This window comes from Paroedura picta, chromosome 13 (genome assembly GCF_049243985.1).
Source record: "Paroedura picta isolate Pp20150507F chromosome 13, Ppicta_v3.0, whole genome shotgun sequence".
In the NCBI taxonomy this organism is placed as follows: Eukaryota; Metazoa; Chordata; class Lepidosauria; order Squamata; family Gekkonidae; genus Paroedura; species Paroedura picta.
Window position 1 is genome coordinate 7,459,838 of NC_135381.1, and position 17,236 is coordinate 7,477,073.

Sequence of the window (17,236 nt, forward strand, 5' to 3'; positions counted from 1 at the left end):
CCTTCCTTCCTTCCTTCCTTCCTTCCTTCCTTCCTCCCTTCCTTCCTCCCTTCCTTCTTTCTTTCCTTCCTTCCTTCCTTCCTTCCTCCCTCCCTTGCTCCCTCCCTCCCTCCCTCCTTCCCTCCTTCTCTTTTCCTTCCTTCCTTCCTTCCTTCTCTAAAGCTGCCGCATCTGAATTGTAACAAATAAATAGCTTATTTTATGGCGTGCCCCAAGGGGGGAAGTGGGGGAAATACTAGCCAATAAGTCTATGCGCTGAAGAGCCTTCCCCCCCCCCCCTCAAAACTCCATCCTAACCTACAATTATTTCTGTTTGTTATTAGTGTGCTAAATAATCTTGGAGAGGGCGTTCCTTTTCGGGCAACAGCAGCTGCTTCTGGAAGCTTAGGGAAAAGCTCCCATGGATTAGATGTTTAATGCAAACCACAAGTGTATTCTAGCCTGCCAGATATACCACGTTTCAGAGAGAAGCCCATTAACCCTCCTGTACCCATTTCTTTCCACACAGAAGAGTTTTCTATTCCTGTTCTACCCTCCCCACCCCTATCAATGTAATCCTGAAAACTGTCTTTAATTGTTTTGGGAACTAAGAAGAAGGACTGCAAGCTCCCTGAACCATGAAGGATTATTTTTTGGGTTAGGATCTCTTTCTTTTTTTTGCAGGGGGGGAATATACAGGCAAGAAGAATCCATCGATAGCTACTGACCAAAATGAAAGAGTAGGATTGTGCGGTCCTCTTCTATGACTGTGTTCTCAGGAAGAGGGTTGTTTTAAAATAACAGTCTTCTTAGCTTGTTTTAACAGAAGAAAGAAGAAACAGTGAGGCCACAGTCCCTATTAAAGAACAGAGGGCCCTCCTCCTAACTCCTAAAAGTACTTGCAAGAATTGTTTCCCAAATAGAATCCCCACGATCCATTTTCCCCTTCTAAAAACAGGACAAACGATCCCGTTCTTGGAAGACATTGATCCCCATGGCAGTTGCTTCTGTCATAGACGGGGGGTGGGGACAGGGACAGAATGTAAAAAGGTTGCTAGGGAATAAGAGAAAAAACGCTGAAAGCAGTCTTTGTAAATTATCATGCTAACGTCATTAAATGCAGTTCCTAAGGGGGGGGGGGACGGGGAACGGTTTTCCATGCAGGAAGCAGAATGTGTGAACAGTCAAAATCACTTGGCTCTCAGTCCTGATCTGTGACACTAAGGCCCACTCTGCACATGATGGATAATGCACTTCCGATGCATTTTAGATTATCCTGTTCTGCACACGAAAATCCAGCTGCGAAAGCACATTGAAAGTGCATTATGCTATGTGTGCAGATTAGGCCCAGGTTGCCAATTCCAAACTGGACTGTCTGGGGATTTGTGGGCGGAGCCTCAAGAGTTTGGGGGGGAGGTAGTTCAGCTGGAATGGGATACCCACCCTCTAAGACTGCCATTTCCTCAAGGGGAATTGATCTCTGTAGGCTGCAGATCAGATGTCATTTCAGGCGAACACCAGGCCCGACCTAGAGGATAGACAAGAGGGAAAAAATCCACTGTGTAAAGACAACACAATAAAAATATGTACAATATGGAGAAAGGCTTTATCCAGCGCTTTGAAAGAACAAACCAACCATAGTAATGCTACAAAGATATTAAGAAGTTATAGGAATGCCACTGGAAATTCCAAATCGCTTCCTCGTTTGGATTTGGAATTTCGAGTAGCGTATTGTTCACATTCTTATTGTGTTGCCTTCACACAGTGGGTTTTTTTTTCTTGTGTAACCGACCTAGAGGTTGGCAATTCTAGGAGCTACTTGAAAAGTATATATCTGTGGTGGGTGAGGGTTGGGAGCATCCCTCTGGAATGTTTAGGAATTGCTTAGTTGTGCTATTCCTTGTACGCTTCCACCAGTCCTTGACTTCACCGCTCTGATTCAAACAAAATGAGCCACCGTCTGGAAGACTGAAAGGTTTTATTTTTTAAAAGAAGTAATGCTTTTATTGATAAGGTGTTGTTCCCATTGGCTTTTTCAAAACCGGGTGGTTGAGCTATCTCCCAAATTACAATATACCACCCCACCCACCCACCCCCGTCCTTATATACGAAGCGCAGAAGAAATGCCTCTAAATGTAAAGCATGCAGTGTTGGTGGGTTGGAAAGAAAGAACAGTGAAGAAGTGGTCGGGTTTTGTGAATCCCGAGGGGACCTTTGAAAAAAAAAGAAATCGTACCTTCACTGTTCTTGGGCTGGGAGGAGGGAGCCGGGAGGGGGGACGTCTTGTTGATAACGCCCCAGTATGTTTTCTGCTGTGATGACTCATGGTGTTCTCTCTTGCCTTTAGATACCAGCCTGTTGATATCATTCAACCAACCAATCATGTATTGCCAGCCTCATTCGGGGATTCTGATTGGTACTTTGTCACAGGCATCTCTCTTACCTCCACCAATGAGTCCTCACGTAGAAAACCACCACAGCATGACCTGCCGAAACAGGGAATGCCAGGTGAATATCTTGACTCTTTTCTTTCCTCCTGCGTCTTTGTGGAACTCACCGGCCGTCGTGCCCTTGTGTCTCTTCTCCCTCCACCCTCCCCCTTCTCCCGTTCTCTCTCCCTCTTCCAGGTCGCGAGCTGCTCAGGCAAGAGCTGAACAACCGGTTTTTGGTTCAGAGTTCGGACAGGGCCGGTGGTCCTCTCGGCCCGGTGCCGCCGCTGAGGGCAGAATTCCACCAGCACCAGCACACCCACCAGCACACCCACCAGCACACATTCACCCCCTTTCCACCCAGCCTAGCCCCGATGCCGCCCACCGCACCTCCCCTGGTGCGTACCCCTGCCCGAAATGTGAGGATAAGTAGACTGCCGGGGGCAAAGAAAGCCTTGCCGCCCCTTACCCACTTCAAGACGGGCGCTCAGAATTGGTCATCTTCCCTGTGTTAGATAAAGCATCCTGTTTTGAAAGGACAGTTATTTGAAGTATAAGCCAGGGGTAGTCAAACTGTGGCCCTCCAGATGCCCATGGACTACAGTTCCCATGAGCCCCTGCCAGCGAACGCTGGCAGGGGCTCATGGGAACTGTAGTCCATGGGCATCTGGAGGGCCGCAGTTTCACTACCCTTGGTACAACCAAATGCAGTGGCGCCCCTTTGGGGGTTATGTTTCTTTTTAAATGCAGTGCAAGATTTCCTAAGATCCTCTTCCCCAAACCCTATCTCAATGTTAATTTTCTCAAGGTCTGTTTCCAGAAGGGGAAAAAAAAAAAGTATTGTGTGAATGTTAAACGCTCCTTCGTTGTTGTCCTCTTATATGTTTTGAAAAGCTGACGTGGCATGTTTCTGACTAATAATTTTAATGGGGGGGGGGAAAGTTGAAATTTTACGGCTTTCTCTCACACAAAATCTGTACACAAAGAAATGGCCCAGGCGTTACAAGTTTCCCGTAGCCTATGTCGTTACTCACTCGCCCCCAACGTTGCCGTAATGTTTTGCCTGCTCCGCTCTGTTTTAAATATTTCCAGTCCTTTACCGTTCGGTGCAATGCCCTCACCCGGTCCCGGTTTTTGTGAATGTCAATATTTGACTGGGCAGTCTAAGAACCGAAAGATGTTTATCTGTTTTTTTATCACCGACCACGGTCTAAAGTTTAATGTTTGCATACAACACGAGTGAGGGACCTTCTTCAGGCTGGCGGGTAGGTTCACGTTGTTTGTGCATAACCCCCCCACTCACCCATGGCAGAAAGCTCCACCCACTCGAATCAAAACGTCATAGCATGTCATTGCTTTAGCCAAAGGGGGACTCATTGGAGGGAGTATCAAACCCGTAGCATGGGCCACATCTTGCCAAAAAAGCTGTACGTTTTTTTCCATGCCTCTTTGTCTTTCAAGATTTATCATGATGACGTTATGTGTGGTTTACCCCCGTTTGCTGCCGTTATCAAGTTCTGATCTCGGAAAATTCTTCCAAGTACGTTTTTTTCGTCCTGGCAAGGCAATGTGTATCTTTTTTTTTCTTTTTTGGTAGACTGCATGAAGCTTTTCCTCCTTTCGGAAAAAGGGAGAGAAACGCGTTCTCCTTTTCTCTTGCAGCCGACATTCCAAAACAGCATTTTGGGGCAAACTCATGGGAAATGACATTTTTCGCTTTTCGTTCCTGCTGCTGATGGCTTGACGAAATTGTTCGTTTTTCTAATCCGCTTAGCTGCAGAACAATGAGAGCAGTAACTGCCACCACCCCCCATCCCTACCCAGGTGTTTGAGCACCGTGCAAATACTTTCCTTTCATTTCTCCCCCCTCCCCTCCTTTTGCTGTGTAAAGCAATCTCAGACCTTTTCCTTGAAGGCCTGGCATGTAGTTTAAGAATCTTGATATCTGATCTCGAAAAGCTCCTTTCCTACCCACCCACACCCTGTTGATGTCAGGCGTAAAGGGTGAAAACGGCTTTGCTCTGCCCTCCTTTGTTACGTTTAAGCTCCCTGTCTCCTTAGATTTCACTAGATAGGCTTGCGTTACAGGTCCAAACCGAAATCGAAAAACAAAAGCTATAGATTACCTCCAGCACAAAAATGGCGTGTGAGCTTCTGAGCTTCCGAGAATTCTTAACCAGCTTGATTGGGGGTGGGGGGGAGGGAGGATTTCAGGTCCTGACCTGGAGACCTCTTGTCTGTATCCGGGGTTAAAAGGCCAGGCAGATTTGGATAGATAAAGCCCTTCTGGGTAGAGTTGGGATCAGGTTGCACCTTTTGGGCTTTCTGGGAAGGAGGAGGGAGAATGCCAGCCTCCGAATAAAAATATAAAAAGATCAAATGTCTCTCTGACACCAGACAGAACACATGGATCCCTTAAAAAGGCTGGGAGCGGAGGGGAAACGTGGTAGGCGGTGGGGCTTATTAATCGGAATGCTGGAGCGGGTGGCGTTGAAACTGCCAGCTGCATGTGTTTTAGTAATTTATGGTATTTACACTGGAGGGTACATGACTCCCGTAATAACTGTAATTAACACAATTGCAAATCTGCTCTCCTGTATGGAGGAAGAGCATACAACAACAGCTGGCTTGCCAAATGAGTGGCATTTCAAAGGGGTCATTGCTCACTATTCTCCTCCCCCCCCCACAAATACATCTCCCTATTGCTTAAAGTGGAATGCATGCATTCTTCAAAGGGCATAGTAACAGTACCAATGGGACTCAGGTGAGACACATGGCAGGGGAGTTAAAAGCCACACTGTGCTCCAACAAGCAATGCAAGGGAGGTGAAATTCCAGGACAAAACATGAGGAAGATGTAAGGGTTTATGTATTCGTATAGCAAGGTTACCCTTATCTCGATGATCGAGGGTAGCCTGATCTCATCAGTTCTCAACAGCTAAGCAAGGTGAGCCCTAGTTAGAATTTGGATGAATGACCACCAAGGAATATCAGGGTTTCAACACAGAGGCTGGGAATAGCAAACCATCTCTGTTTGTCTCTCTCCTTTTTTACTGTTGAGAAAACCCTGAAACATTTCTTCAGGCTTTGAGAAACCCCAGAAGCGGCATGATCGTGCAGGATATGGTTGGGAAGCAGAGCTGTGGACACACCTCCCCGAGGTGCCTCCCCTTCCCACCCCCTCCAGGCCAATCATTGGCCATTTTAGAAGAGGTGGGATCGACATGACCATATATGGTCGTATCACCCAATAACGGTTTAACACATTTTTAAAATATATACAAAATTAATTAACACCCACCCATTCAGGCAAACCCTTGAAGGATGGACAAGAAACCCCAGGGTTGCATAAACCCCCAGTTTAGAAAGCCTTCCCCATGTGGTTGAGCGTATGTCGGTTGCAACTTGATGACCAAAACAAATATCAAGGATCCCCAATATTTCATTTTTATGCCTTTTTGAGTGAAGCTGGGCTGAAATCGAATAGTAAAAATGGGATGGGGAGTGGCAATCAGAGAAGGGTCAGGGTAGGATAAAATGTCACTGAAACCAGGGCAATTCTGTGGGGAGACGGTTGGACATGGGCCTGGACCGGAACCGGTGGGTTCAGTGACAGATTTACGAGACGCATTTTGAGCGAGACTCTCAGATCCTGTTGAAATGGGAATGCCGTCGACATAACCTGCAGAATTGTTCTGGCCCAAAGTAGCCCAAGATAGTACAAGAACGAGTGATAGGCAAAGGAAAATGAAGACTACCATTGCGTCCCACAGGAACCAAATGAAGTTGGCTATTCCAGCTCATGAAGCTTTTAGGTCAACCTAAGATTCTTTTTGGAATTATCGTGATAATAATCAAAGGAAAAACTTTGGTGGTGGGGAAATGTTCCCCTAGGTGTCCATCTGCAAATCTACAGGTTTCAGAAGCCAATGATGTATGGAAAATATGCAGGTGCTCTTCAAACACACCCTGTGTATCATGTCTGGTGAAAACATGCTTCCATTGTGCTTAAGCTGCATTCCATATCTATAATGAAGCAAACTCATTTCTGTCTTGTTTCTCTTTTTTTTTACAGTTCGACAAATATGCTCCCAAGCTCGATAATCCTTATTTTCGACATTCCAACGTGAGTGCTTTTGCAGGTCTTCGGGGTTTGTTTGTTTGTTTGCTAAGGTAGGGTTGTTCTAGACTTGAGCTTGCCCATGTTTTCCTTGAGTCACTCAGTGCAGCAGGTTTCTCTAAGTTTATTCCCCAGTCCTTGAATTCCCCCCCCCCTTTTATTTTTCTTCTCAATCTGTCATAACTTTTTGAAACAATGAAATTATAAACCTCTTTTCTATGGTCCACATTTTTTTAGCTTTTCCTTCGTATGTTCAGCACTTTCTTCTTCCTTTGTTGCTTTTTAAAAAAATGTAGCGATAAACTCATGTTGGGGCTATACCTCTTCTATCGGCAATGATTGAATGCCTTCCCCGTAAACAAAACATCCTGCTACCCCGCATATAGAAACTGAGCCTATCAGGAGGGAGGCCAAGCTGTTTTCTTGACATTTTGTTCCCTATTTATAGGGAGATCTTTTTTGTATGAAGGAGCCATGCCTCACCACTTGTGGCCTGCAGTAGGTTCAACCATGACATTGGTTTCCCATCTCAGTTTTACCACCTCAGTGAGTGCTCAGTCTGAAACCCCAGAAGTGGCGCGATTGTGCAGTATATGGTTGGGAAGCATAGATGTGTAAACGCCCACCCAGAACTCCTCCCCTCTCCACCCCCTCCAGTTCCAACATTGGCCATTTTGGGAGGGGGCGGGTCACATGACCATATATGGTCATAGAATCATGGAATCATAGAGTTGGAAGGGGCCATACAGGCCATCTAGTCCAACCCCCTGCTCAACGCAGGATCAGTCCTAACCATCCTTAACCTAACACAATCATATCACCCAATACTTTTGTTTAACAAATTTTAAAAATATATTTAAATAATTACTCCCCACCCATCCAGGAACCCCTTCCAAGGCTGTCAAGAAACCCCAGAGATTCACGAAACCCCAGTTGAGAAGGCCTGCTGTAGAGTCTTCTCTATTTGCCCCATCTTCTCTCAGAGTAGGAAACTAGCTTGTAGATCTAAATAGCCTCTCGTTGGAACCAGCGCAAACGCCTTCTCACCTCTAAAGCTCAAACACAACCGCATTGACAAGAAGCCACAAAAGCATTTCCACACATACAAAACATTTTAATGGGCATTGATATAAACCGACGGAGCTGTGTTGGTGTCAGAAATCGGGGCGATTTGGAGAATCGATAAAGGCACACCTTTGGGCTAGGGGTGGTTTTAGGGGAGCTGTTTTATCACGGCCGGGAGACAGAAGCTTTGGAGGGAGCGGGACCCCTCCTGCCCGTCTTCCTCCTAAAAGACAGTGCCAGAATCCGAGCGAGGCAGCATCGCCCTTGCAGCGCTTTGCCTGATGGCGCGCTTATCACCTTTCATTCTCCCGCGGCTCCTTTTATCAGCGGCCGCATCAGACGCGGCATTCTGGGACCGCAGACTGTGGAAAATTAAAAGCGTGTGCTGATAATAGTGGACTTCATGGCTGGCAACTGTGATAATTACCTTGTAACTGGGAGGCAGATAAAGATTAGAGATGCCAAGCGGGCTGCTTTCACACTCGCTAAAAGTGACATGTTTTGCAGAAGGGCCTTAATAGCAGCACTGGAGAATTATCGCAGAGGCTAATTTCCTCCCCTCTTGTGAAATGGAGGCATTTCAAGTTGTGGTCCAGAAAACGTTTGGTCTGACACAGGCCTAGAAAATCTGCAATGGATGGGCCTTTGGTAGGAAGGACTCTTCCTTGAGGCCTGGTAAACCTGCTCTTGAAGATAGAGCACAGTCTGACTTAGGCTTTGTCCTCCTCAGTGCGAGCAAGGCTGAAGCCCTGGCCCCAGTTGAGTCCAATGTGGCCTCTTTGGAGCTGGAGAGCAGATTTTGCTCATGAGATCTTAAGCCTCTTGGGGGGGATGAAATGGAGGAGGTGGTCTCACAGGTATGAAGGTCTCAGACCGTTTACGGGAGCCTTTCTCAACTTTTTCACTGTTGAGAAACTTCCGAAACATTCTTCAGACTTTCAGAAACCCCAGAAGTGGTGCCATCGTGCAGAATATGACCGAGAAGCATACGTGTGTACATGCCCACCCACCCAGAGTCCCTCCCCTTCTCACCCCCTCCAGGCCCATCACTGGCCATTTTGGAAGAGGGGGCGGGTCAACATGGCCATATGGTCACATTACCTGGTAAAAGTTTAGCAAATTTTAAAAATATATTAAAAATTAATTCCCACCTGGCTCAGGGGTTCCTATCACAGTGCCACCAGCCTAACTGCGGTGTGTTCCTGGGCTATATCAGGTTTATCTTGGGACACTGTTGTAGTAAGGAATGTCCTATCATCAGACTCAAACAACAGTCACTGTGGCCCTGTCTTTAAATGCCTCTTGCCGGCAGTGAGATTCCAAGGAATTATCTTGCAGCCAGTCAGCAGCAAGGTTTGAAAATGTATTCACACCCTGCATTTCACATTCAGTTCAGCGCTGTCTGGGCTGCGGATAGATTGCTCTTTCAAACTGCACTTTCCTTGGCACCAAAATAGGCTTCACACAGCTGACAACCGCAGACAGCCTGTACTTTCCACAGAACATCCCCTTTTGAGAGGGACCAATCCAAACAGCTGTGAATTAAATTTAGGAGAATGGCAGCAATGGGCTGTGTCACTCTGAAATGAACCCCTGGATTTTTTCTTGTTTAAAAAAAAAAGTTGTTAAATATATCATGAGATTTCATCTGGCTTCCTAGTCTTGTTCTTCTTTTTTTCCAAAGCAAAAGTCTTGAAATTTAATTTCTGTTGTTCTGCTGTTTCTTCTTTTTAATTAAAAGTTCGTACAGTTGGAGCAGACTTTGCTCACACATTTATTATTTATCTCTAACTAAGGACTCCCTCCCCCTTCTCTCTTTCTTCCCCTCCTCTAGTTCTTTCCAAGTTACCCTCCAGCCATGCCCGGAATGCCGCCGATGCTTCCGCATTCAGGTCCCTTCGGGTCTCTTCAAGGAGCCTTTCAGCCGAAGGTACAGATTTATTATGGCCTCCTTCAGTTCTCTGTTCCTCCTCGAGAATAGAAGGATTGGAATGCATGAACACCATGTCGAAATGAGATATATCCACTCTCTAGGAGGATTCCTGGGCCTAGTCTGCACACAAGAGATAATGCACTTTCAGTGCACTTTAGAAGTAGATTTTCCTGTTCCGCGAAAGCACATTGAAAGTGCATTATCTATTGTATCTATTGTATGTAGACTAGGCCCTGGTTCAAATCTCGCCTCTGCTATGAATTTAATGAGTGGCTTTAGGGCAAAACACTTTCTCTCAGGCCTGGTCCAGAGAGGAGCTGGAATGAAGCAGCAAGATCCCTGAGGTGGTAGAATGGGTCAGACCAGATTCCTGGGGGAGAGAACCAGGTTTTTATAATGCTATGCGTAGGAAAACTTTCTGAAGGTGGGGCTTGTTTGTTTTTTGGTGAGTACATGGGGCGGAGTGATGGTCTAGGCCAGGAGTCTCCAACCTTTCAGAGCCTGTGGGAACCTTTGGATACAGTGTGGTGGGTGCATTCTGCAGGGGGTTGGACGAGATGACCATGAAGGTCACTTCCAATTCTATGAGTCTGCGATTCTCACAATGCTGACCTAACTTAGGGGGTCACTGAAAGGATCCTGCATGGGAAGATATGCAGAAATGCCAAGTGCCTTCCTATCATAAGCAAGCGAAGCCTTTTTTAAAGAAAAAAAAAATCCACCTCCTTGAAGATAATGAGTGCTTCTCAGAGGACCTAATTAGATGTTAGAGGGGGAATGTGTAGCTGTCACTAGTCCCCAGCTCCCCAGGAACAGCTAGTAAAGAAACGTTTTATGGGACATGGCATTTTCTCTACCCCCTTAGACGTTGGGGAAAATACTGTATGTAATCAAGTACATTTTTAAATCGGACATTAAGGTGGAAAAGTGAGGTTGACGTTAATGATTATCCCTCTCCCGGTTAATATCTATTTACAGCCTTTATAAGAACATCCCAAGAGCCCTGGTGGATGAGACCAGGGGTCCATCTAGTCCAGTATCCTTTCTCTGTCACTGTGGCCGGCCAGTTCCTCTGGAGGGCCAGCAACAGAGCATAGAGGCTGAGGCCTTCCTAAGAAGAGCCCTGCTGGATCAGACCAGGGGTCCATCTAGTCCAGCATCCTGTCTCACACAGTGGCCAACCATGTCCTCTGGTGGGCCAACAACAGGGTAGAGAGCTTGAGACCTTCCTCTAATGTTGCCTCCTGCCTCTGGGATTCAGCGGTTGACTGCCCCTAGATGCAGAGGTTCCCTTAAGTCACCACAGCTAGTAGCCACTGATGGAGCTATCCTCTGTAAAACCTATCTCATCCCCTTTTAAAGCTGTCCGTGCCTAATTCCACATTTTAATCACTCTCTGTAAAAAGAACTATTTCCTTTGAAATGCACATCAGTAAATAGCAACTAGCCATGGGTCCTGAGCTTGTACCATTGATAAAGCATTGGGGTGGACATATCGAAAACAGTTTTTCTTTTCCCACCACGCCTGTGCAGTGAAACCTCTGGACCAGGGGTAGTCAAATTGCGGCCCTCCAGATGTCCATGGACTACAATTCCCAGGAGATTGCCAGCGAATGCTGGCAGGGGCTCCTGGGAATTGTAGTCCACGGACATCTGGAGGGCCGCAGTTTGACTACCCCTGCTCTGGACAGTGGTAAAGCAAAGTCCAGGGGACAGCTGCAGGGAAGCTGACAGCCAGAAATCGCACCATCCGTGATACTGGCCAGCTAAGCGGCTGCCTCTGCTTGCCATCAGCTCTTCTCCTATTGCTCTCTAACTGGGCATGAGAAAACAAAATACAGTTTTATTTCTCCCGTGTTTTTTGTGAACTCCAACTGAATTCGAGGAGTCTGATTGGCTGGTTTAGCAAAGAATTATCATATGGCTGTATTTGGATGCTGTGACGCAGTTTAGTAATGTAAGAGGATTAACTTTTGCTTATATATTCCCACTGTCGTGATGGTCAGTTCATAGTCTGAGGAAGAGTGCTTGCACTCGAAAGCTCACACCTTGAATAAATCTTTGTTGGTCTTAAAGGTACAGTCTTTACCATCAAACATTTATTACAGCAGAAATGCACTATACGAGGGTAGAATCGAGATTTGTTAAGCTATCAGGTCAGGGAATTTCTGCATCTAACTGTCCTGCCATTCTGGACTCCCTTCCTCCCGTACACAGAGTAATTTGCAAAATGTACTAATACATTCAGTCAGTTTTAGAAGGGAAGAGGAAAAACAATCCATAATACACAGACAGTTATTGATTACATCCTTAGAAACATGAAGCTGGGCCTTGTTTTGATAAAGCCACGTTCCTAAGCGATGAGGTCGTATGGATGTCCTGTCATTTCTGTAGACGCATCTTCGTGCAGAGATAAGAAAGCACATTCTGCAGAAAAGGCAGCCTTGCTATACGTTACGCCTTGCGGAACCATGGAGCACTGCGGCTTTTTGCTTCAAGTGGTCATTTTGTTCTTTCAAGCTCGTCTGCGGAACGGTGTCAGTGCTAGGGTGCTGTGGTGACTTCAGATAATCCAGATAATCTGACAAAGGGACGCTTGACTCTCATAAGCATAAAGCCCGAAAACCTTGTGGGCCTCTTAAGATGCTACTGGACTTGAGTCTACCTCTTCTGCTGCAGACCAAGATGGCTAGAACTATCAGATAATCCAGTATCCGGAAGGAAGGAGCATGGCTGAAAGAGCGCATGTATCAGTTGGTGGAAAGTGCTGTCAAGTCTTGGCCAATTTACGATTCTTGATGGGGCTCTCAAGGCAAGACATGTTTAGAGGTGGTTCGCCATTGCTTGCCTCTGCATACAGAGCATGGAGTTCCTTGGTGGTCTCCCATCCAAGTACGAACCAGGACTTCTGAGATCTGACAATATCGGGCTAGTCTGGCCCATCCAGGTCAAAGCACAAGTCCCTTAGAACCCAATTAGCTTGGAACACTGCTCTAAATATAGCGATTAATTCACGTAGCCTTTCTGAGATAGCTTCCAAGAAGCTTGTCTTTTGCTTTTCCCCCACATTACTTTGGATCATTGATAGGCAGCCGATTGTACGACTGTTCTCCCCCATCTCCATCTGCTCTCTACCGGTGAACACTTATGTGCAAAAGAGTGACCCGGCCACTTCACCGCACTCTGCTGCTGCCCTGCGGCGAGAGACAGGTTTTGAATGAGCACCAAAAGGCAGGGGCCTTGAAAGCATTAAATCCTTGACAAAAGTCCAGGGCTAATCAGCTTCTGCATCTCCCAAGGATAGTTCCCCCTCGACTGCAATCAGCGATCGCTCGGCCCAGCATGGAGCCAGTTCTGTGCCTCGTCTTTTCCATGAAGGTTTTCAAAGGGACAAACTTCCTTGTGATTTTTTTAGGGGTCCACCCCCTACCTGCTTACAGCGGGTAAAACAGCACAAGGAACTAGCCCAACTTTGCCCCCCTCCACGGTACACGTGAGCGTGCCCCGTAGAGAAACCTCTTCCTGCATTTTGCAGCTTCGTACCGTTCGACTTTGCGGAATCAGAAGCGTAGCCGATGCAGCTAAATTTTCTATAAGTCGCAGCAGTCGTGATTCACCTCCTCGGAAGGAAGATCAGGCTGGAGTCTCTGCAGCAGGCCAAAACCCGGCACAAATCATCCAGCCCTTTCCTTCTCCTCAAACTTCCCTCTCCCTCCCGCGTGGCCCTGCGAAGACCTAGATCATCGTGACAGAAGCGTTCTCAGTGGCCGGCCGTGGCATCATGAATCCTTTGCCCTCTGCAGCAGAGAGTTTGTTTTCCTTTCCCTCCCCACTTCTCATGTCACTTCCCCGAGGCCTGGCGTGTAAATCCCCAGCACATGAATCCAACCTGACTGCAGACTTCTCCCGCTCCGTTCCCAAAGGCCATTTCTCATGAGCTAGGAACTCGGAAAAGGTCAAAAGTATTCAATTTACTTTGCCAAAGGAAGCTTTTCCATCTGTCTTGGGGGGGTGAGGGGGAGAGACAGAAGGACCAAAGGGCACTCTATCACTCATGCCGTTAATGTGATGTGACCTTAAAACGCAGGCCTCTCTGCCCGTCAGCCCGCCAAAGAGCCCGGACAGCCCTTCCCCTTGCACTCGGAGCAGGGAAAAGATTTTGTTTGGTTCCCTCCCACCCCTCAGCCTCTTGAAACCACCCTTGACCTGGCATACCTAAACGGCAAGAGGATCTTAGTGGGCTGCTCTGGAGCCTTCCCCGCTTGAAACCTGACAGGCGCTTGGCTCGAGCCCGGCAGTTAAATGTCTCGCTGGGGAATTAAAGCTAAACTTTCTGTACTCGTCTCGGAGAACAACAGGTGCCCTGTCATGGGAAGGGAAAGAGTGATCGCTGGCACCGTGCCCCGCCTCGTCCAGCGAGAGAGAGAATGGATGCCAGAGGCTGATGTAAAAGGGGGGTAAAGTCTCACAACCGTAGACTCCAGGCTGAGTTAACTGGGGGGTTAATTGCCAAAGGATAGCACTTCCTCTCAAACGGAACCATAAGGGGATTCTCTCCTGGGAAACACCTTTCATGGGTTTCATCAGGCATGGGCTCAAGAGAGCACTGACTCTTGAAAGGAAGATCTCTTTCTCTGTCTGCCGCGCATGTCTTCCTTTCCCATCCGACCTGTGTTCGTAGCATCTCTCCGTTACCTCTGTTGGGATCTACTAATCTAACATTTAGATGTACCATGAGTGTCCTGTGAGAAAGCTCTCACTTTTAGCTAGAACTGTGTAAAAATGGGCGGGGGAGCACTGCAATGTGGCTCATGTTTGGTTGTGTTTTCTCGTAGACTTCAAATCCAATTGACGTGGCAAGCAGGCCTGGCACAGTGCACCACACTCTCCTGCAAAAGACACCAGGGGTAGGTATAGAAGTGCCAACTACTGTCTGGTTGATTAACAGTGCTGAAGTTTTGGCCATTATAAAATCAGATTTTAAGTCCTAGAATCACAGAAGGGACCATACAGGCCCTTAAGTCCAACCCCTACTCTGTGCAGCCTAAAGCATCCCTGTCTAGTGTTCGTCCAGCCGCTGCTTAAAGACTGTCCCATGTTCGTAACAAAGTGCATCTTTGCTGCAAAAAGAGACATGATTTTTGGTTCTGCCTTCAGTTCCCAGGATGTCTCTTTTTCAGAAGCCTTGGTATTAAGGGTGGGTCAATGTAAACATTGTGTTTAGCTATTTTATTTAGCTATTTTTTGATTCTGTTTTATCAGTGTAGATCAGCCTTTCTCAACTTTTTTACCACTGAGAAATCCCTGAAAGCTTCAGGCTTTGAGAAATGCCAGAAATGGCGCAATCATGCAGAATATGGTGGGGAAGCAGAGCTGTGGACACGCCCACCCACGGCTCCTCCCCTTCTCACAGCCTCCAGGCCCATCATTGGCCATGGGCGGGGAGGGGGCGCTTGACATGACCATATATAGTCATGTCACGTGATAAATGTTTATCAATTTAATTTAAATACATTAAAATTGATTAAGTCCCACCCATTCAGGAAACCCTTCCTTGAGAAAGGCTGATCCAGACTAATGGTAGACTGGTTCTCTGATTCAGCATGAGGCTCCTTTGTTTGTTCCAACGACAATCGGAAGCGCCTGTCTTCCCAAGTGACTCTCTCCTTGTTGGGTTCAGTTCCGTGTCACCCCTTCCCTTGAATGACATTCCTTTTTTTTGAGAGGAGGCTGATCTCCTTTTTTTCATTTTCCTTAGGTGTCTGACCCATATCGGCCTCCAGTACGAGTAAGTAAGGTTTGTCAGGGCTTTTACTTTTTTTAATATTCTTGTGCTTTTGGAAATGTAAAAGCATATTATGAAAGACTGTGTTGGCTCTCTTTAAAAAAAAAAAACTGGATGTGGTTTAAAGTGTACTCAGTAGACTATTCCTGCTTCGGCTTTGCAAGGTGGCCCAAATTCAGCGCCAGGAAAAGCTGGGTTCTGCGGCCTGCAGGCCTTATGCAAACCGATCACTTCGTTAGTTGAACAACTCAACACAATGCCTTTTATCCTGCACAATTTACTCTGTAATATTTATGAGGGGAAGGAACACGGAGCGGTGTAGAGCACTGGATCCTTTATCTGGAATTAACGGATGTATAATGAATTGATTTTTTTGTACCTTCAGCCATTGCTTACAAAAGCGCTTAACTCAGGGGTCCCCCAGAATGGTGTGCTTGTGAGGACTCTGGTGCTCGCCAAACGTTTTCACCAAGTGAGCAGGGCTCACTTCTGATTGGCCATCGGCAATCTGATTGGCAGTGCAGATCTTTCTTGCCTTGGCAATGCAGCACAAGGGGCTTCACTGGGTGACTGAAGGGAATCAGTGGCAGCCATTTTGTATCTGGCTCTGCCTCTTAAGGGAGCCATTTTGTGGCTAGACCCGCCATCTCATGTCAAAACTTCAGTGATGCTCACAGGCTCAAAAAGGTTGGGGACGAGGGATACGGGCTTCGGCTCGGCCGCCTCAGAGATCACCGGAGCATCCTAAATCATTTACGCGCCCATGAGAAACATAATGGTTTATATTTGATGAGGACCACGTAGCCCATGATTTGTGACAAAAGATTATAGAACGTCTCTTCCCTCCAGAAATCTTTTTTTTATTTTAAATCTCTGTTTCTGAATAGTAAACACAAATCGACAAGTTTAACTTCCAGCACGCTCAGACAGCTGATCCTGTTTCTTGAGCTGTCTGTCGGTGGCAATTTTGTAGATTGCTAGTATTTTAAACTCCAACCTTCCTCCCCCTTCTTCCTTTTCTTAAAAATCCATCAAATCGCAGAAGCCTGGCAAGTGGTGTGCCGTCCACGTCCAGATCGCCTGGCAGATCTACCACCACCAGCAGAAGATAAAGGTAAATGGACACCTTTCTCTGGAAGGAAGAACCCTTTTCCGACTTTCGACAGGCTATAATCCCCCCTATGCTCCTCCCCGCCCCGAATACCAGACAAGAAGTAGCTTCCCATGCCGTTTGTTTGCGTTTGTAAGGTGGCATTCATGAAAGCCTTTCTCTGTCTTTTGACATCTCCCTGCGGAAGCGTTGCATGGCTGCGCTCGCCTCGTGGGGGAAAAAACACCCCAAAACCAAGTGGAAAAGTCGTTAAATATGGAAAGATCCATAGCAAGGCTGGGGAGGCTTTGGGGGGAGGGCGGGGGCGTACGAAGCACGCGTGTTTAATATCATTTCCCTTCTGCACTAGTACCTCCTGTGGAATATGGAGTGTTATCCTGTTCAGAGTGAAATGAGCAGTACGGTGAAGGACATTTTACAAAACATAGAGCAGGCGAGTAGAATGACAGTCCTTGTGTCAGAGGTGCTTTTTGGGGGGGATTTGGCTGCTGTATGATGTGGCGGGGAGGGGTGGAGGGGGACCGTGGAATCGGAAAGGTAAGACGTGTAGGAACAGCAGGTTGCCCCCTTGGTCGAAAACCTTTAGAACCCTGAGGGTTTCCAGAGGCCTCAGTCCTCGAGCCACTCTGGCCTTGAAGGATCTCAATGACTTTCAGAGCCGCCGTTTCCACACCTCTTTTACTGGAGAAATGCCATTTGGGGGGATTCTACAAGGAGAGCCCGAACTGGGTGCGGCTTTACGTTCCATGACGAGATCCCAACACTTACAACTAGAATGTATTTATTTATGGAATTATTGGACTTATTGATTTCTG

General features: G+C 46.9%; 1 protein-coding gene across 27 annotated transcripts in view; it reads left to right on the top strand.

Annotated features, from left to right (window-relative positions):
• The window catches only part of FBRSL1 (fibrosin like 1), a 668,249-nt gene that overhangs the window by 635,531 nt on the left and 15,482 nt on the right, over positions 1 to 17,236 (top strand). For 13 of the 27 annotated variants that reach the window (XM_077309268.1, XM_077309269.1, XM_077309248.1 and 10 more), the window contains 7 exons: positions 2,607 to 2,827; positions 6,483 to 6,533; positions 9,427 to 9,522; positions 14,361 to 14,432; positions 15,284 to 15,322; positions 16,353 to 16,424; positions 16,771 to 16,854. In XM_077309268.1, coding sequence (XP_077165383.1) covers positions 2,607 to 2,827; positions 6,483 to 6,533; positions 9,427 to 9,522; positions 14,361 to 14,432; positions 15,284 to 15,322; positions 16,353 to 16,424; positions 16,771 to 16,854 — 635 coding nt within the window. Of the gene's footprint in view, positions 1 to 2,326; positions 2,488 to 2,606; positions 2,828 to 6,482; positions 6,534 to 9,426; positions 9,523 to 14,360; positions 14,433 to 15,283; positions 15,323 to 16,352; positions 16,425 to 16,770; positions 16,855 to 17,236 lie in introns of all 27 variants that reach the window. The other 14 variants (XM_077309256.1, XM_077309258.1, XM_077309267.1 and 11 more) reach the window with 7 other exon arrangements.